The 23,331-nt window shown below is 73.0% G+C and overlaps 3 protein-coding genes across 4 annotated transcripts; all 3 read right to left on the minus strand.

The window, feature by feature from the left end:
- Positions 1-13,360: 13,360 nt before the first annotated feature.
- Positions 13,361-15,854, minus strand: LOC137671235 (mothers against decapentaplegic homolog 6-like). Of its 2 annotated transcripts, none has more exons than XM_068414662.1 (4): positions 15,772-15,854; positions 14,895-15,326; positions 14,652-14,765; positions 13,361-14,111 (listed from the first exon to the last, which is right to left on the minus strand). In XM_068414662.1, the coding sequence occupies exons 2-4, from the start codon at positions 15,286-15,288 to the stop codon at positions 13,573-13,575; spliced, it is 1,047 nt and encodes a 348-aa protein (XP_068270763.1). In that variant the 5' UTR covers positions 15,289-15,326; positions 15,772-15,854; the 3' UTR covers positions 13,361-13,572. The 2 variants fall into 2 exon arrangements, with proteins under 2 accessions (XP_068270763.1, XP_068270764.1); XM_068414663.1 differs by having other exon boundaries at positions 14,895-15,308; positions 15,772-15,829.
- A 1,947-nt stretch (positions 15,855-17,801) lies between these two features.
- Positions 17,802-20,914, minus strand: FLAD1 (flavin adenine dinucleotide synthetase 1). The gene is made up of 7 exons (XM_068414814.1): positions 20,757-20,914; positions 19,621-20,380; positions 19,090-19,237; positions 18,813-18,911; positions 18,530-18,719; positions 18,110-18,183; positions 17,802-18,027 (listed from the first exon to the last, which is right to left on the minus strand). The coding sequence occupies exons 1-7, from the start codon at positions 20,895-20,897 to the stop codon at positions 17,892-17,894; spliced, it is 1,548 nt and encodes a 515-aa protein (XP_068270915.1). The 5' UTR covers positions 20,898-20,914; the 3' UTR covers positions 17,802-17,891.
- Positions 20,915-21,386: 472 nt separating this feature from the next.
- Positions 21,387-23,131, minus strand: CKS1B (CDC28 protein kinase regulatory subunit 1B). Its single transcript, XM_068415173.1, has 3 exons — positions 23,013-23,131; positions 21,719-21,846; positions 21,387-21,640 (listed from the first exon to the last, which is right to left on the minus strand). The coding sequence occupies exons 1-3, from the start codon at positions 23,069-23,071 to the stop codon at positions 21,588-21,590; spliced, it is 240 nt and encodes a 79-aa protein (XP_068271274.1). The 5' UTR covers positions 23,072-23,131; the 3' UTR covers positions 21,387-21,587.
- Positions 23,132-23,331: the final 200 nt, after the last annotated feature.

The raw sequence follows: 23,331 nt of genomic DNA on the forward strand, positions 1-23,331 counted from the left end.
AACGCGGGCCTCGCCGGCGGCGGGCAACGGGTGGGCGGGCGAGTGCCGGGAAGAGGGCCCCGAGGGCCGGGGGGCCGCCCCGCGGAGCCCAGCCGGGCTGGGAACGGGGGCCACGCTTCCTGCCGCCGCAGATTAGGATCAGCACCCGCACCGCCGGTTCCTGCCCCCGCTCCCGGTGGGGGCCCGGCTCCCCTCCCTCCCTCTTTGCCCCAGCCCGGGGCCGCTCCTCGCCCAGCCGAGCCGAGCCAAGCCCTGCCCGAGCGAGCCGGGCCTTTCCCACGCTGCGCCTGGCAAGGCTTGGCCGCAGCCATAAACCCCGGCACAGCCGGCGCCAGTGCTTAGGGGTGCCCATAGTGGGGACATGCGGGTCCCCACGGAGCCGGCGCGTGGTGGAGGCTGTGGGAAGAGGGACCCCTCTGCCCTCTCGACCTCCAGGCAGGGGACACGCAGCAACGGCAGCACCGGTGCCGCAACTTGGCCTGCAACGCCACGGCCAGCTGGGGGTAACGGCGTCCCGGCTGTTCGGTGCCGCTGGGTGACACCGGGGCTGCTGTGTGACACCAGGGCTACACTGGTGCTGCTGGGTGACACTGGTGCCGCTGAGTGACACTGGGGCTGATGGGTGACACTGGTGCCCCTGAGTGACACCGGGGCTGCTGGGTGACACTGGTGCTGCCGGGTGACACCGGGGCTACACTGGTGCTGCTGGGTGACACTGGCGCTGCTGAGTGACACTGCGGCTGATGGGTGACACTGGTGCCCCTGAGTGACACCGGGGCTGCTGGGTGACACTGGTGCTGCCGGGTGACACCGGGGCTACACTGGTGCTGCTGGGTGACACTGGTGCCGCTCAGTGTCACCAGGGCTGCTGGGTGACACTGGTGCTGCCGGGTGACACCAGGGCTGCTGGGTGACACCAGGGCTACACTGGTGCTTCTGGTTGACACTGGGGCTGTTGGGTGACACCGGGGCTGTTGGGTGACACCGGGGCTACACTAGTGCTGCTGGGTGACACTGGTGCTGCCAGGTGACACCAGTGCTGCTGGGCGACGCTGGGGTGGGAGGCCCGTCCGGTGGCTGCAGCGCCCTGGCACACGGCACTGCCGCGGCCCATGCCAAGCCACGCCGTGCCGTCGGCGGGCGCGGGGGGACGTGCCCCCTCTTGCCCGCGGAGGGGCGGCGCGGCCGGTGGCCCCCCGGCGTAGGGGCCCATCCCCGCGCCGGCCGCTCCCTACGCTTGGGCGACGGCCAGCTTGGGGCTGCCTCGGCAGGCGGCTGGGAACGGCCCCCGGGAGCAACCGGCTGCGGAGCCGCCCCAGCCGCTGCCGAGCAGGCCCGACCGGCATGGCAGGCGGCAGCCGCCCCTGAAACTGGGAACCGGGCAGTGCCGACCGCCCGCGGCCACCAGCCCACCCTTTGCCGCCGGCCGTGGGGTCCCTGCTGCTGGCCGGGGCGGGGGCGAGGGGATTAGGGGCGATTAAAGCCATCAGGGCCCTGGGAGCCAACGGGCAGCGACAGCCCCCGGTGGGATTAAGGCGGGATTAGCAGCGGGGGCAGGATTAGCCCCGCGCCGCGCTGCAGGGAGGGGGGGGACAGGGACACGGCGCCCGCCGAGGGCACCCCGGAGCCCTGCGCACCCCCGGGGCTGTCACGGGATGGGGCAGCACCCACATCCTCCATCACTGCTTCCCTCGGCCGAACGCTGACGGCGGCGGGACGGACCCCCCTGTCCGCTGGTCCCTGTGGCACCCCCGGCCCCAGGGGACACCCGGGCACGGGGCAATTGCAGGGCCGGGGCTGGAACCCACTGGTGTGTGCCAAGCACCCACCAGCACGTGCCCAGCACCCACCAGCATGTGCCCAGCACCAAACGGCATGTGACCAGCACCCACCAGTATGTGCCCAGCACCCACCAGCACGTGCCCAGCACCCACCGGCACGTGCCCATGTGGGGGCTCCGGCACCGGCCAAGGCCCCGGCCGTACCCCTGTGCTGCGAGGAACCGGCACAGCCACCGGCCTCACCGTGCCATGGCCCAAGCAGGAGCAGCCTTGGCGCTGCCGGTGCCGCCGGAGCTCACCGGCAAAGACGAGGGTGCCGGGACCCCCGCGAGCGGGCGCGGGGCCGGATGCCTGCGGACGCAGGCGCGGGGCTGGCGCAGGGCGGGGGCGAAGCGGCGGCAGGAGGGGGATTTTCCATCGTAACCAAACCGCCCGTTACGGCTTCTTCCCCGACACCCCTCCCCTGTCCCCCCCCCCGCCGCCGCCGCGCATCCTCCTCGCCGGAGCGAAGTCACATGCCGCCATCGAGGAGATGGCAGCGGCGATAAGGAAACGAGGGGGGACGAGGTGTGAGGGCGCCGGAGCCGCCCCCGACACCCCCCCGGCGTTCCTTGGGCGATGGCGAAGGGGGTGCGCAGGGTGGGGAGGGGGCCGGCGGCCGTGCCCGCGCCCCCGCCGTGCCCAGGCTTTCTCGGTTACGTCAATGCCTGCGGCCGGGCCTGTTTCGGCTGCGGCAGCGGCCGGGGAAGGGGGGGGGGGGTCGCTCCCCACGCTGAGCTGGCTCCTGTGCCGGGGCAGGTGGCAACGGGAACAATACGTGCCCAGGTCACCCTGACATCGCACTGCTGGCACAACCGCAGCCCCCGTTCACCTGCCAGCCCCCCCCTCTCCGAAGCCCTGGGGGGGTCCGGCTGCCCTGGCACAGCGGGGGGGGGGTCCGGCCCTGCAGCACCCACCCTGCGTGGGGACTGGCTGCGTCCCGTGCCACCAAGCCACGATGGCACCCAGCACGCGGGCACGGTGCCAGGCTGTGCCAGGCGCCGGTCATGGCTTGGGGATGGTGGGAGATGTGGGGTGGGACGCGGTGCCTGGGGGTTCCCCAAACCTGTTCCTCCATGGGGAAGGGGGACAGGGGTCCCCCCCCACCCCGGAGCTGCTGCCGAGTGTCGCCACTTTCGGTCCCGAGAGCCACCAAACGCTGTCGAGGGACTTCACAGCCGCACCGGGGAGAATGAGTCACCCAGGAAGGTGAGCGCGGCACCAGCACCCGGCCCGGCACCCAGCACCCGGCCCCTCGCCCCGCCGGGGCCCCCCACCCCCTTCGGCACCTGCGATGGGGACCCCAGGGTGGGGCCGTGCATCCCCCAACCCACCCATCGCCCTGCACGGAGCCGGTGGGTGGCCCCGGCGCCCACTGCCGCGGTGCCAGGGGGTGACAAGGCGGTGGGCTAGGGTCTGGCTGGGCTGGTGGCCCTGGAGCGGGCATGTGCCGGCGGCGTGCCGGGGGGTCGCGGTGCCCGAGGGGAGGGGGGAAGCGGTCCCGCTCTTCGCAAGAAGCAGAAACCAGCGAGCGGAGCCGAAAGGAAATGGTTTGAAGAGAGAAGAGGATAAACAGACCCCCCCACACCCCGCGGCACCGGGGCACGAGCCCCACGGCACCACCCCAGCGCTGGCCGGCTCCTCGGGTGCCACCCGGAGAGCTCCCGGTCCCTGGGCACCTCAAGCTGTCCGGCGGGCACGGCTGTGTGCCGCGGCCAAGGCACCGTGGCCATCGGCACCGGGGAAGGGGCTCCGAACGCCACGGCCCAGCCCCGCCGCGGCTCCCTGGGGCCCGGTGCCAGCCTGGCACAACAGCCGGGCTGGAGGCTGGGCACGGGCAGCCCTGCCACGGTGGAACAGACGGCTGCGGTGCCAACGCCGGCACCTGTGGCAGGGACGAGCAGCCGAGCCCCCGCGCCGACCCCACGCTGGCATCGCGGCCCCCGGCCCGCTGCCAAAACCTTCCCCACCACCCTGGCCAAGCAGAGGCACGTCCAGCTGCCTGGCATCGCCGCCGTGGGGTGCCGGCCCCGCTCTGCCAGGCCCCGGTGACCCGGTCCTCGCCGCCCGTCCCTTCCCATCCCATCCCACCGGCAGCGAGGGCGGTGCAGGGCTCGGGCGACGCCGGCATCCCGGCAGCCACCCGGTCGGTGCCAGAGCAGCCATACCCATGCCCGGTGGCACCGTACCACGTCCCCACCACCCCCAGCACCACCACACCGGCTCCCCGCCACCCCGGCACCTTCTCGGCCGCGACGGCGAGGGTGGGCACGCGGCTCACCTGGCGTGGCTGTGCCGCGGGGCCGGCTCGGCGGTCCGTGGCGCGGCGAGGGAGGGGAGAGGCGCTGTGTGAACTTGGCCCCGGCTCCCCTGGTGCACTTGAGCGCAGGATCCCACCTCAAAAGGAGTCGACGCCCACACCCCGGGTCACGCACCTCCCAGCCCCGCTTCCCAGAACACACACGGCATTAACCCTTCGTAACCGGCGCCGTGCCACGGGGCGCCACGCCGGAACCGGGCACAGGGCGGGGGGGACAGCCCCTAACCCCTGTTCCCACCAGGAGGAAATTCCCAACGCTGGCACAACGGGCATCCCCCTCCTCGCCACCGCCGCCGCCGTCACCTACCCCCCGGTCCCCGCCAGCGCCGAGGCGTCGATGGGTCCTCGCCCTCCCGCCGCCCCGGGGTAGGGCGCTGGGCGCTCGCCGTTGGCCGCCGTCGGCCCCGGTTGAGCCGGGAGGGCGCCTGCGCTCCGCAGGGCTGGGCACGGCGTGCCACTGCCTGCCCGGCCCCACTAGCCACCCCCTAACCCCGCAGATGGACGGCCCCAAAGCGGGTCAGCGCGGGCCCGTGGCGGGGATCCGGTGACCCGGGGCAGGGGGGCCGTGGGGACAGTCCCGGCTGCACCGCGGCGCCTGGTGCCCTCCGCTCCCTGGGCAGGGGCACCGGCCCCCCTTGTCCCCACCGCAGCCCCCCGGGGCCGGCTGTAGGTTCATGCCATCCCCCCCCCCCTAATTACACCCTCTGCATCCCCAGCTAAACAGCAATTAATTAGCAGCCCGGGGAGCGCTCTCCACACCCCACCGCTGGCCCCCGCCCTGGCCGCCCACACCAGCCCGGCCAGGGCCATGCCAGGGTGCCACGGTGGGGCTGCCCCCCTTTTTTTGGGGGGGGGGGGAGTGGTTCCCCATCCCCTTTTGGGGGGCAGCCCCGCCGTGGCACCCTGGCACAGCCCCGGCCAGGCTCTGAGCGGCCGTGCCGGTGTTCCCGGCAGCACGAGGCCGAGCAGAAAGGGGAAGAGCCCGGTGGCGGCGCAGCCGCGCGGGCGGGCGAGGGGGGGGCCTCCGGCTCCGGCAACGCTCACGGAAAGAGCCGGGTTGTGCAAGAGCCGGGGGGCCAGCGAGCGGGCACAGGGGGTCAGCGCCCGCGCCGGCATCTCGCCTACGTGGGCCAGCACGCCCCGGCACGGCATCCTGACGCCTCCATCACCGGGCAAGCGCCGGGTCAGCCGGATGCCCGGGGCTCAGGTGGCATCACCCATGGCTCTGCCGCGATGCTCCGGGCTCGCCGGTCACCGCGGCGGTGGGCACGGCGGGGGGCACGGTCCCAGGTGTCACCGGGAGGGACGTGGCACCCGGCTGCCAACCCTCCGCCTGCCCTTTGCTCCCCATAAAGGAGGGGAACGGCGCCAGCCCCCCCAGCCCAGGTGTGCCAGGTGCCAAGGGCGGGAGATAAGGTGGGCGAGGCGGGCAGGGAGGGGCACGGCATGGGCACGCAGCCCTGACTCAGGGTTCCCGCTGGTGGCCAGGCCCCGCCGGAGTGAGTCACCACGTCCCGTGTGTCCCCCACCACCACCCCGGGGGGGTGTCGCAATGGCCCCACGCGCCCGCCACGGCCACAAACTGCTGCTCGCTCCGGCTCGGGGGGGGCACCCGAGGGTGCCCAGCCAAGGTGGGCACCAGCAGTGGAGGTGCTGGGTTGACCTTCATCCATCCTCCTCCACGCTCCACCCTTGCCTTGGCCAGTGGCACCCTGGCCAGTGGCACCCTGGCCAGTGGCACCAGTGATGGGACACGGAGCCATCCCACACGCAGCCGGGACGAGCTCCGGCACCATCCCGGCTCCCGCATGGCACCGACCCCTCTCCCAACGCCACCCCAGCCACGGGCACCCCCATCTCCCACGAACACGGAGCACCCTGACCTGCCACGACACGGGGGTCCCACAGCCACCTGCTCGCCCATGGGTGGCCAGACACAGCCGAGGGCGCGTGGCCCTTGGGGGTCACCTCTGGGTGAGCGTTGCCATCGCCAGCGCCGGGGAGAGGCCACGCGAGGCTGGGCACGGGCCGTGTCCCCGGGTGCTCCTGGCCAGGGTGGTGCGGGGAGCGGGGCCAGGCACGGGGAGGGAAGGAGGGAAGGAAGGAAGGGGTTGCCGAAACGGAGCGGGGGGACGGCGTGGGGGGGGACGGGAAGGAAACGGTCACCAGCAAACCCCACGTTTGGATCACCCCGGTGTGACAGGGCTGGGGTCAGGGGGGTGGCACTCGGAGGGGTCCAAGTCCAGCCAGTGCCCAGGTCACCCCTGTCAGCACCGCGAGGGGCACGGTGGAGCTGGGCACCCCACTGCATCCCGGCCCTGCCCAGCACCGCGCTGGGATGGAGCAGGACTCGGTTGCCCAGGGGCACCCCAGCACCCCAACAGCCCCATCCCCAGCACCCCAGCACCCTGGTCCCCAGCACCCCAGCACCCCACGTCACCAGCACCCCAGCAGACCCATCCCCAGCACCCCAACAGCCCTGTCCCCAGCACCCCAGCACCCCTATCCGCAACACCCTGGTCCCCAGCACCCCAGCAGCCACATCTCCAGCACCCCTATCCCCAGCAGCCCTGTCCCAGCACCCTGGTCCCCAGCACCCTGGTCCCCAGCACCCCAGCAGCCCCATCCCCATCCCAGCGGTGCCGGTGGCAGCGGGACGCGGCGCTGCCAGCCCTCAGCCTGGGCCAGGCAGCCTTGCCCGCGGCTGGTCCCGCTCCCCTCTGGCACACAGTCACGGGAGCACCTTGGAGGGCAGCCAGACCCCCGGGTCCCACCGCGCCGGTGGCATCTCCTCCTCCTCCCTGCCGGGGGTCCCTGTCCTCGGGGCACCCCGGGGACTCAGCCCCGCCAGCCGGAGCGGGCACAGGACAGGCCCCGATGCTCCAGCGGTGCCGGTCCCGGTGGGGTCACCCGGCAAGGACAGTGCCAGCCCACGGCCCCCCCCTTTGCACCCCCCGAAATAGCCCGGCTTCCGCCCCCACGGCAGCTGCCCGCCGCCAGCTCCCCGCTGCCCACGGCTGATCCCGGCGGGGGGAAGGAGGGGGCAGGAGCCTTTAATCCCCCCGAGCCCCGAGCCCACGGAGCTGCCGCCAGCGAGGCCGTGCCCGCCGCGGCCTCCCCGACCCACCGGCACCGCCAGCGACGCCCCGGCCAGCCCCACGCCGCGGCGACGGCCTCACAGCCCCGTGGTGGAGGGGAGTTGGGGGGCAGCCGTGGAGCCCCACCACGGCACACGGGGCCGTCCCCAACCCCGAGCACCACCGGGGTGTCCCCACCGTGCCCGGCACAACCGCAGCGGGACGGGAATCCCCTTCCCCTCCCCGGTGCCAGCCACAAGCGGAGCATCCCCCTGCCCACCCTCGCCCGCAGCCCCACGGCCCCGGTGATACCCACCGGTGGGGGGAACCGAAGCAAAATCACTGGGGCGCTGCCGTGCCCACCGCGTGCCAGCCAGCCCGGCCGCGCTCCCCAGCCCACCGGCACCCAGGGCTGGCGGCGTGGGACACCCACCCTGCCCGGCACCCAGCGCCAGGACCCCCCCCGCCCTACTCACCGCCCCCTCCAGCCGCTGCCCATGGGGACACGGCGGGGACAGCCGGGGCAGAGCGGAGCACGCCGCGCAGCCGAGGCTGCCGGGAGAGGCCAGCGCTCGCCTGACCTACTTCTCCTTCCGCATCACCTGCTTTCATTTTCCCTCGCCACCGCTCCGTCCCCCCTCGCCCGCCCGCGGCACCGCCGAGCCCCACCACCGGCACCGCGGGACACGGGGCACCCACGGCTCCCACCGACCTGCCACCCATCCCCAGCCACGGAGCGTGGCCGCTGCCCTGAAGGTCACCGGCCACCACCACCACCTTCCCCCCCACCTTGTGCGGCCACCCAAGCGTGTCACCTCCCTGGCACGAAGCGAGTTTGACGGGTCTCAGCCCAGCCCCTTCGCCGGGTCCTTCCAGCCGCCCCGGGGCTCGCTGGGGTGTGGACACGCAGCTCCCGGGGCACGGCGGGGACGCCAGCGCTGCCATGGCGAGCCGGCCAGGCGCCAAAACACCCCCCCTCCACCCTGCCAGCTCCCCTGCCAAGCCAGGGCGGCCTCCCCTGTGCCAGCGCCCGCCGGGGGGTTACTATGGGGAGGCGGCGGCGGCGGGGGAGCGCGGGTTCCCGGGGGCTCCCGCCAGCAGCCCGCGCTGCCAGGAGATTTCTCCGTGGTTTCATCATCCGCCGCCCGCCCCGGAGGAGAAGTTCCTGCTCGGCGCGGCGGGCAGCGGCCACCCCTCGACTACTGGGGTGCAGGGTGGGGGGGGGCACACACTGGCCCTGAACCCCCCCGCTGCGCCCACCGCCCGCTGCGCTGAGGCCCGTCGCGCTCGTGCCACGTGTGCACCGAGGGTGCACGGCAGCAGCTGGCAGAGCCGCGCCGCGCCGGCCTCGGCCAACAAGGGGGGGGTGGGCGGCCTCAGAGGGTCCCCAGGATCAGGCCCCCACCCGCTGATCACCCCTCCACACCCAGGCCTGGGGGCTTCACCCACCCAGTGCCCCCATCGCCACCCAGGGCACCCCCAGCGCCGCTGCCCCACACCCTCCCCTGCCCCACAGCTTCCACTTCGCGTTCCCGAGCTCAGCCCCGGCACCGGCATCACCGCCGCGGCCTCGAGTCGCCGGGGGACCCCCAGCCCCCTCCCCGTGAGCCCGCTGCCAGCCTGGTTACGGCGAGGGGGGGGAAACTGAGGCACGGCGAGACTCACCCTGCACCCGACTCAGCACCGCGTCCCCTCGCCCGGCAAAAGCAACCCCCCAGGTCAAGGGCGGCCGCAGCCCAAGACGGCGGCTCCGGTCCGGCCGCGGCGGGAGGGTAAATACCGCACCCCACCCCGGGCAAACAGCCGGCCGGGGGGGCAGCCAGCCAGGGACGGGGGGGGACAGGTAAAGCAGGGCTGGGTGCGCGCGGGGCAGAGTCCACCGGTGCTCGGCGGGTGCTACCGGATCACCGGGCCCGGTGGGCACCCCTGTACGGACCCACCGCTGGTGCCAGCGGTGCCAGGCCCGGTAAGTCACCGGGACACGGGGACACCCACCCTCCGTTCCCCTCTGCCTTCTACCGGTGCAGCTGGGGGGGGTCCTGAGCTCCCCCCCCGCCACGACGGTGCCGTGACACCGGGGATGCGGCTGAGGCTGGGACGGTGGCAGCACCCCGTCGCCCGTGGGGTGACCCCACCGGGATGGCAGCACCACAACCGGCCCCGCCGCTGGAAGCAACGGGGACCTGTCCGGGGCAACGGGAGAGACCGGGCAGAGCCCACGCGTGACCGTGTCCCCCCCCACACACCCCGCGGGTGTCCGGCGCGGGCACGATCGGGGTGCGGAGCCGTGCGCCGGGGGCGGTGGGTGCTCCGCACCCCGATCGTACCCGCCCGTTACCGGTAGCATCCCGGATCCACGCGACTCACCGTAAACCGCGCTGGAAAATCCCTCCCGGTACCGGTACCCCCCCACCTCCGTCCCGGCGTTCCCACCCGTCGCTCACCTGAACGGCCCCACCCGAACTACGGGGCCGGTTCCCGGGGGGGGTGTGGGGGGGGTCCGGCCCCGCCTCCGCCTTCACCTGCCGCCACCGCCCCCCCCCCCGCCACCACCGGGGCTCCAGGAAGGGCCCGCCCCCCCCTCCCCGGTCATTGGGCAGCGAGCCGGCGCTCCGGCTTCCTATTGGTGGAAGGGGCTGTCCATCAACCCTGCCACACCCCCCCCGGGAGGGTGGGGGCCCCCCCCGGGGACCGGGGGGGTGCGGGGTGGGGGGGGAAGAGCTGAGTCAGAGGCGCGGGACGGCGGCGATTAACGGGGCCGCGCTGGGGGGGGACCCCCGGGGCTTGGGGGGGGGGGATGGGGTCGGGGGGGGGGGACGCCCCCCCCCCGGTGCCTCGGCCGGTGCCTGGCACCGAACGCGCCCCGCCCGCTGCGGCCGCTGAGCCCCGGGGCCGGCCCGCCCCGCTCCGCCCCGTGGGCACGGGGAGGGGCGGGGGAACCGGGCACGGGAGAGATGGGTACGGGGTGGGGTGGGGGGGGAGGAGAACGGGCACCGAGGGGGGGGGTGGATGGAGAACCGGCGCTGGGGGACCGGGCACCGGGGGGCTGGGGGATCGGGCACCGAGAGAACCGGGCACCGGGGGGGGATGGAGAACAGGGAACCGAGAACCGGGCACCGGGAGACCAGGCACTAAGGAGCGGGTGGGGTGGAGAATCGGGCACCGTCAGACCGGGCACCGGGTGGGGGGAGTGTGGAGAACCGGGCACCGCGAGACTGGGCACCGGGGGTGGGGATGGAGAACCGGGAGACCGGGCACTGAGCGGGGCGGGGGTAGAGAACCGGGCACCGAGAACCGGACACCGAAAGACCGGGCACTGGGGGGGAGGACGGAGAACCGGGCACCGGGAGACCGGGCACTGAGGCGCGGGGGGAGGGTAGAGAACCGGGCATGGGAGAGACTGGTACGGGGCGGGAGGGGGATGGAAAACGGGGCACCGGGAACTGGGCACCGGGGGTGGGGATGGAGAACCGGGAGACCGGGCACTGAGCGGGGCGGGGGTAGGGAACCGGGCACTGAGAACCGGACACCGAAAGACCGGGCACTGGGGGGGAGGACGGAGAACCGGGCACCGGGAGACCGGGCACTGAGGCGGGGGGTGGAGTACCGGGCATGGGAGAGACGGGTACGGGGCGGGAGGGGAATGGAGGACCGGGCACCGGGAACTGGGCACCGGGAGGGGACGTGGAGAACCGGGCACCGGGAACTGGGCACCGGGAGGGGACGTGGAGAATCAGGCACCGGGAGACCGGGCACTGAGGCGGGGGATGGAGTACCGGGCACGGAGAGCTAGGCATGGGGGGGCATGGAGTACCGGGTACCGAGTCCCGGGCGCGGGGGGCGGAGAGCCGAGAACCGGGCACCGGGCGGGGGGGGTGAAGAACCGGGCACCGAGAACCGGGCACGGGGGGATGCGGGGAGCCGGGGGATGCCGAGGGGCGCGGCGGGGCACCCCCCTGCCAACCCCCCCGTTCCCGGCGGCGCTGGGGCCGGGCGCGGCGGCCCCCCGGGAGCGGCCCCTCCGCAGGTGCCTGGGCGGGGACCCGGCGCAACCTGTTTGGCGGCCGCCGGTCCCCGGGAGGCGGCGGCGGCGGGGCCGGGCCCGGCTCTCACCTCACCTCACCCCGGTCCCCCCCCCCGCCGCCATCCCACCGCCGGCCCCCCCCGGCTCCTGACTCAGAGCCCGGTCGCTGCCCGGAGCTGGCGGAAAGTGTGAGGAACCGGAGCCGCCGCCGCCGCCACCGGGGGCTGCCAAGGCAAACACGGCCCCGCGCAGACGTTATGTCAGCCGTGGGGGGGGGGGGGGGGGGGCGGCCGCGCCGGGGGGCACCCCCCCAGCACCCACCCCCCCTCTTCCCCTCCCCGGTTCACCGGGCCCCGGTACCGGGCACCTGCTGCTGCTCCTTCCCCGGGCCCCGACCCCCGCTGCCGTCGGTCGGTCTGTCCGTCCACCTGCCTCCCCTCCCCGGTGCACATCGCCCATCGGTCCGTGCACCTGCATCACGTCTGTCCGGTACCGGGCTCGGGGGTCCCGGTGGGGGCGGCGGCGGGGAGTAAGGGGAACCCCCCCTCCGCGCCGCCGCCACCACCCGCTCCCGTCCCCACCGGCCCATAACCGGCCTCCCCCGTCCCCACGGGCCGCCTCTAGCCGGTAGCCGCTGCTTTATGCCGGTACCGGCTCTCCCGGTGGCTGGGAAGGGGGGGTGGCCCCGACGGCGCGGCCCCACACTCACCTCGTGCCCGTGGGACCGGGACACCGGGACACCGGGCGGGGGCCGCGGAGCCGCCAGGCCCGTCTCAGCGGGGCCGGCGGCGTGGCAGGAAGGACCGGGCGGTCATCGCGGCCCGGGGGCGGTCGCCTGCAGAGGGCACTGGCGGTCCCGGGAGCGGGGCCTCGGCGGCACCGACACGCGTGGGGACACGGGAGAGGAGGCGGGGGGGGCTGTGGTGCCGGTGACACCGTTTATTGGGGTTACAAACACCAGAACCGGGGCACCCCGGGACCCCCGAGGTGGTGCTCACCCCCGGGGGGGCCCCCCCCCCGCTCGCCCCCGAGCAGCTGGAGGGGCCCGGGGGTCCCCCGGACCGGGGACCCGCCCCGGGAGACCCTGCACCGGGCCCCGCGCCCGCCCCAGGGGGGCTCACCTGCCTCACACTCCCTCCAGCTGTGCCCACCTGCCCCAGACCCTGCCCCACACCCATCCAGCTGTGCTCCCAGCCCCACACCCATCCAGCTGTGCTCCCAGCCCCATACCCATCCAGATGTGCTCACCAGCCCATACCCATCTGTGCTCCTCAGCCCCGTACTCATCCAGCTGTGCTACCCAGCCCCACATTCCAGATGTGCTCCTCACCCCCCACTCCAGCTGTGCTCCCAGCCCCTTCACTCGTCCAGCTGTGCTCCCCAACCCCCCTCATCCAGCTGTGCCCCACAGCCCCCAACTATCCAGCTGTGCTCTCCAGCCCATACCCATTCGTGCTCACCAGCCCATACCCATCCAGCTGTGCTCCTCAACCCCCCACTCATCCAGCTGTGCTCCCAGCCCCCACTCATCCAGCTGTGCTCAACCCCATCCAGCTGTGCTCCCAGCCCCATACCCATCCAGCTGTTCTCATCAGCGCCTACCCAGCTGTGCTCCTCAACCCCCCACGCACCCAGCTGTGCTCCCCAACCCCACATTCCAGATGTGCTCCCCAACCGCCCACGCACTCCAGCTGTGATTCCCAGCCCCACACCCATCCAGCTGTGCTCCTCAGCCCCCTACTAATCCAGCTGTACTCCCAACCCCCACACATCCAGCTGTGCTCCTTACCCCCCACTCATCCAGCTGTGCTCCTCACCCCCTCCAGCTGTGCTGCCAGCCCCCACTCACCCAGCTGCGCTCTCCAGTCCCCCCATTCCAGATGTGCTCCCCACCCCCCATGCACACTCCAGCTGTGCTCCCAGCCCCCCCACTCATCCAGCTGTGCTCCCAGCCCCTCACCCCACCCGTGCCAGCTCCCCCCAGTGCCCCCCATGCCCCTCCATGCCCTCCTGCGGCCCCTGGCCTCCCCGGGCCTGGCCCTGGCCACTGGCAGCGCCGGGGGGGGGCTCCCGCATCGTGCTTGGCTTTTTTTTTTTTTTTAGAAAAAAATAAGATAAATTAAAATAAAATTAACCCTTAAAATAATTAAAAATAAAAGAGAAAGCGATTAAATAGCGCCCTGCGTCAGTGAGAGACCTGCGGGTGCCGGCGGGGCGGGCAGCCAGGCACGGGGGGCACCGGCCCCGCCATGGGGCTGGGGCAGAGGGTCCCCTGGCTCCTGTCCCCCATCGCCCCCACCCTGGGGGGGGTCCCTGGCCCCCCCCAGCCCCTCAGCGCGGCCGGTTGAGCAGGACCTCGAGCCAGCAGGGGCAGGAGGTGATGAACTGCCGGGAGTAGCAGGGCCCCCAGCCCTTGGCGAAGCTGATGCGGACGCTGTGGGGGTCGCAGGGCCCCTCCCCGGGGAGCCACCGGCCGCCCCCCGCGCCCCCCACCCGCTCGTAGTCGAACACCTTCGCCGAATAACCGGGCAGCACCTTGAGAACGGTGAGGCCGGGGGCGCCGGGGGGGGCGAGGGTGGGCGAGCTGGCGAAGATGGGGTGCTCGCTGCGGTTGTAGGCCCACACGCCTCCCGGCTCCAGGCTCAGCAGCAGCCCCCGGCCGATCTTGCCGCGGGCTCGCCGGACGGCGCGGCTCCGGTGGGCAGCGGGCAGCTGGCCCAGGCAGAACCCGCTGCCCCGCGGCAGCTCGCAGAAGACGTTCACCGACGTTTCGTGCACGGTGTAGAGGCGACCCACGCGCGTGCGGTGCTCCCAGTAAGCCAGTTTGCACCAGTATCCATCCTTACCGGTGCTCCGCGACAGGCTGGTGTCTGGTGGGGGAGAGGAAGGAGAGGCGTCGCCGCCGGCACAGCCACGCGCCGTGAACCCGGAGGGGCCGAGGGTGGGCACAGGGGGGTCCGTGTGTCCCCCCAGTTCACGCAGGGGCCAGCGGAGCGGACAGACGGACGGACACAGGACCCCAGGGATGTCCCCGGAGGCACCGGAGCCGCCGCGTGCCCACACGTAGGGCCAAACCGTCCCTGGGGACCGCGGTGAGGGGGGTCCCCGGGGCGAGGGGAAGGCGGAGGCGCGGCACGCAGCGGCCCGGTGGCCAGCAGCCAGGCCAGAGCGGCGGCCGTGTGCGTCAAGGCACATTGTGTGCGTCCCCGTGGGCAGCGTTTCCTCCGGCGGGGAGCCCGGCGCCGCCAAAAATAACAGGGGAAGGCGAGTGGGGGGGGTCAGGCCCCGGGCTGGTTCCCTCCAGGAACCCCTCGCCGGAGCCTTTCCTCCCAATTTTGGGGCTCTACGTCCCGCAGCGGGGTGGGGGCAGAGCGGGGTGGGACCCTCTCACCGCGGTGGGACCCTCTTACCGCGCCGGTCGCCGCCGCCGTAGCTGAACTCCAGGAGCTGGGTGCCGGGGTGCTGCGGCTCGTCCGGCCGAGGGGGCCCACAGGATGCCTTCGAGTAGGGGGGTGGTGGGGTCTCTAAGGGGGGAAAAAGGGGGTGGGGTGAGTGTCCCACCCCCCAAGAAGCCCCTAAAGTCCCCCTGGAGCCCAGAGGTCAGAGGGGTGGGGGGGTGAGGAGGGGGCTGCGGCGGAGCCGCCGGCACTCACCGGGCGCCGCGAGGCGGCTGAAGTGATGGGGGTTACAGCAGAGCGCGGCCGCGTCCCCGCAGCCCCCCCGGCCCCCGGCGCAGTAGCAGAGGTGTTTGAGCTCGTGGAGCTGGCGAAGGTCGGGCCACCGGTAGAGCCGGCAGAGCAAGAGTTGGGGGGGCAGCGGCGCCTTGGCCCCCCGCGGCTCCCCCCGCGGCACCCACACGCAGCCGCACTCCCAGGCGCCGCGGCTCTCCACCGCCTGCGCCAGCAGCTCCAGCTCCTCGTCCTTCAGCTTCTTGAAGAGGGCGTGAGCCGCCGGTTTGAGGGCGCCGGGAGCGTCGTCGGGGCCGGCGGCCGCACAGCGCTGCCGCCACAGCCGCCTCACCAGCGCGGCGCGGCGCGAGCGGAACATGGGGCGGCGGCGGGGACGAGCTGCGGGATGGGGACGAGCTGTGGGACGGGGACGAGTGTCACCCCCCTCTCTGCCAGGGTGCTGTGGCCGTGGGGGTTCCCGGTGAGGAGCTGGCACCGGTAAAGCCGCGCTCCCCTTCCCGGTGAGGCCGCCCAGCCCCAGTTTGGGGCAGCACATCCCCCGTGTCACTGCTTGTCCCCACAGACGCATCCCCGAGGTGACCCCAAAACCAACCGGGGTGGTCGCCGGGGTCCCCGGTGAGGATCTGGCACGTCCTCCCACCCCGGTAAAGCCGCGCTCCCCTTCCCGGTGAGGCCACCCCAAGAGCCCGTCCCCCACGTCGCTGCCTGTCCCCAAGGTGACACGGAGAGGTGACCCCAAACCAACCCCCCGTGCCGATACGGCGAGGGTCCGGCTCCGCACGCCCCTGCCCGCAGCCCCCCACCCCGGGGTCCCCGGGGAAGGTTCCGGGGTCTCACTCACGGTGGAGCCGGGTGCGAGGGGCCGGGGCTGCGCGTGGGGCCGCGTCCTCGGGGCGGCCGGCCCCGCTCTGCCCGCGCCGCGCCGTCGCCAGGAGTTTTTCCTGTGCCGGGCCGGACCCTCCCCCGGATCTCCCCGTTTGGGGAATTCATTGATTCGCCCCGTCCCGGGGCTGAGCCGCCGCCGCCGTCACCACCAGGGCCAGGTCACAGCGGGGCAGGTGCCAAGGCGTGGGCTAGCGGTGGGCTAGCGGAACCAGCGTGGCCCCGTGGGCACAGCCAGGAGCCCGGCGGGGCAGGATGCGGCCCCGGGAGCTGAGCTGGGCAAGGGGGAGCCGCGGGGGGGCAGCCACAGGGCACCGTCCCCCAGCCCCTGGACCCCAACACAAGGACAACCTGACCCCCCCCTTGGCACCCCAGCTGGGGGTCCCCGCTGCCCCCCAGCACCCTGGAGCCAGGGCCCCCCCGCGGGTGCTGGGCGCGGGTGGGAGCCGGCTCCACAACAAAGCTAATGTAAACGGGACCCTGATCCCGCGCCGGGCCGCGCTTCCTGCTCCCGGCTTCCCGCCGAGATAAGGGCGGCCGCGCTGGCGCCAGGCGCTGCCGGCGAGGCCGGGGCGCGCGGAGCGTCCCCCCGCACCGGGGACGCGGCCGAGGGCAGCGCCGGGGCCAGGCACCGGCAGCACCGGAGCTCAGAGGCCCCCTCCGCCCATGGGTGCTACCCGGGGTGAGGGGCAGAAGGTTGTGGGGGGGTTCACGCGGTCCCAGGGCCCCCCCCCAAACACACGCAGCCCTCGGGTGCTGCGCAGGTTTATTGGGGTCTCTGGGATGGGTGGGGGGGGGTGGGCACAGGTTGGAGCCGGGGGGGTGCCAGCCCTGGGGGTCCATCAGCTCCATCGGCCGAGCGGTCCTGGGGAGGGGAGAGAGGCACAGGGGGGGTGAGGAACCGCTTAGAGCCCCACGACTGCACCCTGTCACCCCCAGGAGCACCACAGCTGGGCCCCCGTCACCCTGTCACCCCCCAAGCACCACAGCCAGGCCCCTGTGACCCCCCCAGCACCACAGCCAAGCCCCTGTCACCCCCCAAGCACCACAGCCAGGCCCCTGTCACCTGCCAAGCACCACGGCCAGGCCCTTGTCACCTCCCAAGCACCACAGCCAAGCCCCTGTCACCCCCCAAGCACCATGTCCAGGCCCCCAGGACCCCCCAAGCACCACAGCTGGGCCCCCATCACCCCCCAAGCACCATGGTTGGGCCCCTGTCACCCCCCAAGCAGCACAGCCAGGCCCTTGTCACCCCCGCCAGCACCACGGCCATGCCCTTGTCACCCCCCAAGCAGCATGGCCAGGCCCCTGTCACCCCCCCAGCACCACAGCCAGGCCCTTGTCACCCCCCCAGCACCACGGCCGGGCCCCTGTCACCCCCCTAGCACCACAGCTGGGCCCCTGTCACCCCCCCAGCACCACAGCTGGGCCCCTGTCACCCCCCCAGCACCATGCCAAGCAGGCAGCCGAGGGTAGGACACTCACCCATGATGCCAGGGCAGACAGGGGGGGTGCCAGGGGGTCCTGCGGTGGGGGGGGTCCGTCCCTTAGTCCAGCAGCTCACGGATGCACCAGCTGCAGAGCAGGAGGTAGACGAACTCCCGCAGCAGCCGCAGCAGCCAGGAGCCCCGGCGCGGCCCCAGCGAGGCTCCGGCGGGCACCGGCAGTGCCACCGCTCGCCTCGGACGGGTCACGGCGGTGCGGAGGAGGCGCATGGCCGACGAGGGCTCGGCGGGGTCTGACGGCGGGGGGGAGGCAGCCGCGCCGACACGCCGGGCCCCGGCAAGCGCTGGAACCTGCTCTATTCTCTGAGCATCAAAAGGCTCCACAATAGCGGGCGCGGGGAGCGGGCACTGCCCGGGGACCCTTTTGTTCGGGCAGAGCCGGCCTCACCCCCGCGTCCCGCTCCTGCCAGAGCCCCGCGGGGCCCGCAGGGATCGGCGCGGCCGGGCGCCGGCGCGCTGCACGCCACGGGCTGAGCGCAGCGGGTTTAGTCAGCGGGTTTATTCAGTGTCATCCTCGGCAGTGCCAGGGGAGCCGGCTGCCAGCAGAGCCTCCCCAAACACGGCCCGTGGGCCTTCACCGGCGGGAGGTGCGCTCCTCTTCCTCGTTCTCCAGCTCGTACGCGGGGCGGTGGCTCTCCCGGCCGCCGGCGTCGGTGTAGCGCAGCGCCGGGTTCTTCAGGGTGTTGGTGGTGCTGCCCAGGGACGTGTAGCTGCGGAGGGAGGAGGCGGCTGCAAGGCTGTGCCCAGGGGCACCGGTAGTGCCAAGCGGGGACGGCAGCACCGGGCACTCACCCCTTGTCGTAGAGAACGCAGTAAGGGATGAAGAGCTTGCGCAGGAACTCCCAGATGTCCCGGTAGGTCCAATCCTGCACGAGGAATTGGGTAGGGGTTGGTGCAGAGGCAGAGGGGCTGCCCCCTCGGGAGAGCCAGCTGGGCCTTGGGGGTCCCACAGGACCCACCACCCCCCCTGGTGCCCCCCCAGACCCCAGCGGGCAGGAACCAGCCCCGCCTGATGGCATTGGCAGCTTGGCCGCAGCAAGGGGCACCCACCATGGCAGCATGGCTCCACCAGGAGATGCTCTGGGGAGAGGGGGGAAGGGGAGGGAAGACCCCTGGGAGTGGGGTGGGTGAGTGCTGGCTTCCAGCCCCATCGTGCCAGGCTCGCTCCCCTGCCAAGCAGGGACAGCCCCTGAGCACGTGGCAGTCACCTACCAGCAAGGGGTTGACCCGCATGTAGGGAGGCCAGCCAGGGTCCGTCAGGCACATGGGCGTCAGGGTGCGGGAGTAGGGGTCCGTCCGTCGCGTGCCCATCAGGACGGCTTCCAGCTGCGGCCGCTGCTCCCTCAGGCGGGCCAGCGCCTCCCGGATGGAGCCCTCCACCGTGCACAGCTCGACCTGGTACCTGCGCGGGCAGGACAGGCAGCTGCCCGCTGAGCTGGGGGAGATGCTGCACAGCCCCCTGCCCCCCCACAGCCCACCCCGCTGAGCCCCGGACCTGGGGACGGTCGCCTGGATGAACTGCTCCATTTCGGGGAACGGGGACACGATGCGGATGTAGAGAACCTGCAGCTTCTCCTGCCTCGCCGGGTAGCGCCTGCGGGGAGACCCGGTGCTCAAACGGCGACCGGAGGCAGGGCAGCCGCCCGCTCCCCGCAAACTGGGCCCCAGGAACCCACTCGTCCCCCAAAGCGGGGCAGGGGAGAGCCCTGTGGCCCCGCCTGGGGCCCATGGGACCCCCTGCGCCGGGCTGGTGGAGCCCCGTGGCCGGGTACCTCTGCAGGGCGGCGTGGACAAGGTGCAGCAGGGCCGTGCAGTCTTTGCCCCCGTTGAAGCCCACGCAGAGCTGGGCCAGGCTGTACCGGTCCAAAGCCTCCTCGATGGTCCGTAGCGCCGCTGCCACCTTCTGCCCCAGGGCTGAGCCTGCCGGGAGGGGACGGTCAGTGCCCCAGGGCCTGCGGTACCTCACCCTCCGGGCACGTTTTGTCTCCAGACACACCGCCAGCACCACAGCCTGGAGGCCTGTGCCAGGGGTGGGACAGGGATCCTGCCTGCACGGGGGAGCCACAGCACCGCTCCCAGAGACCGGCACCGGACAGCTTTAACCGGGGTTATGGGTCCCACTCCCACCTGTGTGGGACGAGGCCCATTGCAGCCACGGCCCCAGCGAAGCCTCAGCACCCCTCAAGCCCCCCAGCACACCACAACAGGTAAGCTCCACTCCCAGTCTTCCCACTGCCCCGGCTCTACTGGGCTGCGCAGGAGCAGCGCGGAGGCACCGGTGCTGCACCACCGCTTCCCTCTACCTGACTCAGCCAGGCCATAAACCTCCACAGCCGCCGGCGAGACGCAATCGGTCACCAACGGCACCACAACGCCCGGCGGCAGCTTCTCCAGCAAGAAGCGATAAGCTTCCTCCAGGTCCTGCTCCGATTCCGAGTCCAACGTCAGCTTCACGCGGTAATAGTTATTGGCCCAGTCCGGGTAGGAGCCCAAGCTGACGCGGCCCTGGAAGGCGGCGTCGGCCTGGTTCAGCACGGGCGTGATGAAGATCTCGTCGGCCGCCACGTAAATGGCACGGGAGTGGAAACGGGTGCGCTCGCTGCGGAAAAGGTGGGCGAGGCCGTCCAGGGCGCGCTCCATCAACGCCGGGATGCCGGGGAAGATGTAGACGTTGCGGACGCTGACCAGGGGGTACTTGAAGGCGCTGCCCGTGCGCCCGTCCGTGCCGTAGTTGAGGCGGGAGGACTCGGGGACGCGAGCCAGCTTCATCTCGGGGCACTGCGCCTCCGTCTTACCGAAGAACTTGTGCACCAGGGCCACCAGCTCGGGGTGGGGGGCGACCTTCTCCCCGAAAGCCCTGGCCACGGCCTCGAAGGTCACGTCGTCATGCGTGGGGCCGATACCCCCTGAGGTCAGCACGTAGGTGAAGCGGGTGGCGAAGGCGGCTACTTCGCTGGCGATGGTGTCCACCTCGTCGGGTACCACCGAGATCCGGGCCACCCTCACGCCCAGGGCACGCAGCCGCCGGCACATGAAGAAGGAGTTCGTGTCCTGCGTGTGGCCCTGGGGGGGACGGAGACACCTGTGACAGCGGGGTGCTTCGGGACCAGGCCTCGGCCCCAGAGCAGGCCCCAGCCCTGGAGCAGGCCACGGCCCAGGCCCCGGCCCCCAGACCAGGCCCCGGCCCCGGCCCCAAGAGCAGGCCTCGGCCCCCGGAGCAGGCCCCGGCCCCACACCAGGCCTGGACCCCCAGAGAAGGCCCCACACCAGGCCTCGACCCCAGCCCAGGCCCAGGCCCAGGCCCAGGCCCAGGCCCCGGTGCAGGCCCCACACCAGGCCCCGGACCCAGCCCAGGCCTAGGCCCGGACCAGGCCCCGGCCCCTCCGACCCCGCATCCCCGGCTCGTCCCCAGCCCCCCCCCCCCACCCCCGGCCCGTACCTTGAGGATCTCGTCGCCGATGACGATGATACCGGCGGTGGCGGCTGCGGAGCCCCGGGCCGCCGTGGGGCTGGAGGCCGCCATGGGGCGGGAGGCAGCGGCGCGCAAGGCCCCGCCCGCCCCCCTCAGCGCTCCCCACATGGACCCGGCCGGTCACCACCGCCCGCACAGGCCGCGACACCGCCCCGCGCTCTCATTGGTCGAGCCGCACGCCCGTCACCAGCCGCTGCCAATACGAATCGGCTGAGAGGCGGGACCCGCGGGGACGGAACCATCGCAGCGGGGAGCGGAGGGAGCGACGCCCGCTCCCCCCACACTGCGGCCGTGGGCTCGCCCAGCAGGCTGGGGGCGGTGGCACGTGCGCCTCCCCGGGGCACCGGGAGCTCCGCTCCGCCCCGCCCCCCCACCGGAGCCCCCCCACCCCCTCAGGACCCCCCTGCATCTTTTCCCACCCACAAGATGCCCCCGCCCGGTACCGGGAGAGCCCCCCCGCCCCCCTCCCCCCAAACCACCGGGAGAAGGCCCCTCCCTGTACCCCCCCGGTTACCGGGAGCACGGCTGCACCCCGCAGGCAGGATGCTCTGAGATACCGGCAGCCCCCCCCGCCCCCCCAGCACAGCAGACAGCAGCTCGCAAACATCCATTTATTGAGGTTCCTCACAGCGGGACGGACCCCGGTACCGGGGCTGAGCCACCGCCACACCGAGGTGGCACCGGGGGGGGGGCACCGGCCAGTGCAGGGCAAAGCCCCCGGGGAACACCGAGGAGGAGGAGGAGGAAAAGAAGGCACCGTCTCAACTCTCGGGGGGGCTTCGGCGACTCGGGGGCCGCTCACTTCTCAAGTTTCTTGGGCAGCGGCCGGCGGAAGAGCAGGATGTGGGGCTCTGGGGGGGGACAGGGGGGTCAGGCGGGGGTCCGCCCCCGGTGTCCCCGTCCCCCCCCCCGGTGTCCCCGGGGCTCACCTGGCTTGTGGATCATGTAGTGCACCCAGCCCTGGCTCTGCTGCACCCCCAGGTTCCGCCATTCCGACTCCGACAGCAGGTGGGTTTTGGGGACCAGTTTGGCGATGTCCTTGGGGAGCATCACGTGCCTGCGGCCCCCCCAGAGCCCCCCAGTTCGGTACCGGGGTGTCCCGGGGCACCAGCACCCCCCCAGCTCGGTACCGGGGTGTCCCGGGGCACCAGAACCCCCCCAGTTCGGTACCAGGGTGTCCCGGGGCACCAGCACCCCCCCAGCTCGGTACCGGGGTGTCCCGGGGCACCAGCACCCCCCCAGCTCGGTACCGGGGTGTCCCGGGGCACCAGCACCCCCCCAGCTCGGTACTGCGGTGTCCCGGGGCACCAGCACCCCCCCACAACCCCTCAGCCCCGGTTAAGGGTGTCCCGAGGGACCCCGGAGATTCTCCACCGGGGAGCTCTTAACGGGCCCTGCCCCGACACGGAGCCGTTACCGGGACACCCCCCCCCCCCACTACCATCCACTAAGGAACCCTCAGCGGGATAATTCTACCGGGGAGCCATGAGTCGCCCCCGCCCCGCCCCGGAGCCGTTACACAGACAGCTTCCCTCCCGTCCCACCGGGGAACTGTTACCAGAATAATTCCCCTCCCGCCCCACCGGGGAGCCACGACTTGTCCCTTCCTCCCCGAAACCATTACCGAGACACTCCTCCCTTCCTTACTGAGCAGCCGTTACCGGGACACCTCTTTCCCCCCCGATCCCCCCAGGGAGCCGTTACCAGGACAATCCTCTTTCCGCCCAGGAGCCGTTACCGGGACACCCCCCTCCCCACCAGGGAGCCGCTACCGGGACGCCCCCCGCCCAGGAACCGTTACCGGGGTAACGCCCCTCCCCAGAGCCGTTACCGGGGTAACGCCCCCCCCGCCCCGGAGCCGTTACCGGGGTAACGCCCCCATCCTACCAGGGAGCCGTTACCGGGACGCCCCCCGCCCAGGAACCGTTACCGGGGTAACGCCCCTCCCCCCCGCCCCGGAGCCGTTACCGGGACACCCCCCTTCCTACCAGGGAGCCGTTACCGGGACGCCCCCCTTCCTACCAGGGAGCCGTTACCGGGACGCCCCCCGCCCCTCCCCAGAGCCGCTACCGGGACGCCCCCCGCCCGGGAACCGTTACCGGGGTAACGCTCCTCCCCAGAGCCGTTACCGGGGTAACGCCCCTCCCCCCCGCCCCGGAGCCGTTACCGGGCCGCGCACCCCCCGCCCCGGAGCCGCTACCGGGCCTCCCTCTTCCTCCTCACCGGTACTCGAACTCCTCATCGTCGTACTTATCCGAGTAGTAGATCTGTTTGTGCGCCATGCCGGCAGGCCGCGGTCCGCCCCCTTCCCGGCAGCCCCCGCCGCCCCTCGCCTCACCGGGCCGTTAGCGGCCCCCCCTCTCCCGGCGCTTTCAAATGCCGCCGCCCCGCGCTCCCATTGGCCCGCTCCGCGCGGTGGGCGGTACGTCATGAGGCGAGGAGACATCCCATTGGTCGGTGCTCGCGAGGCGGGGCGGGGCGATGGCTGTGCTTCCTCGCGGGCTGGGCGCGGCCCGCTCTTGGTCCCCTCGTCACGTGACGG

This window comes from Nyctibius grandis, chromosome 17 (genome assembly GCF_013368605.1).
Source record: "Nyctibius grandis isolate bNycGra1 chromosome 17, bNycGra1.pri, whole genome shotgun sequence".
Classification (NCBI taxonomy): Eukaryota; Metazoa; Chordata; class Aves; order Nyctibiiformes; family Nyctibiidae; genus Nyctibius; species Nyctibius grandis.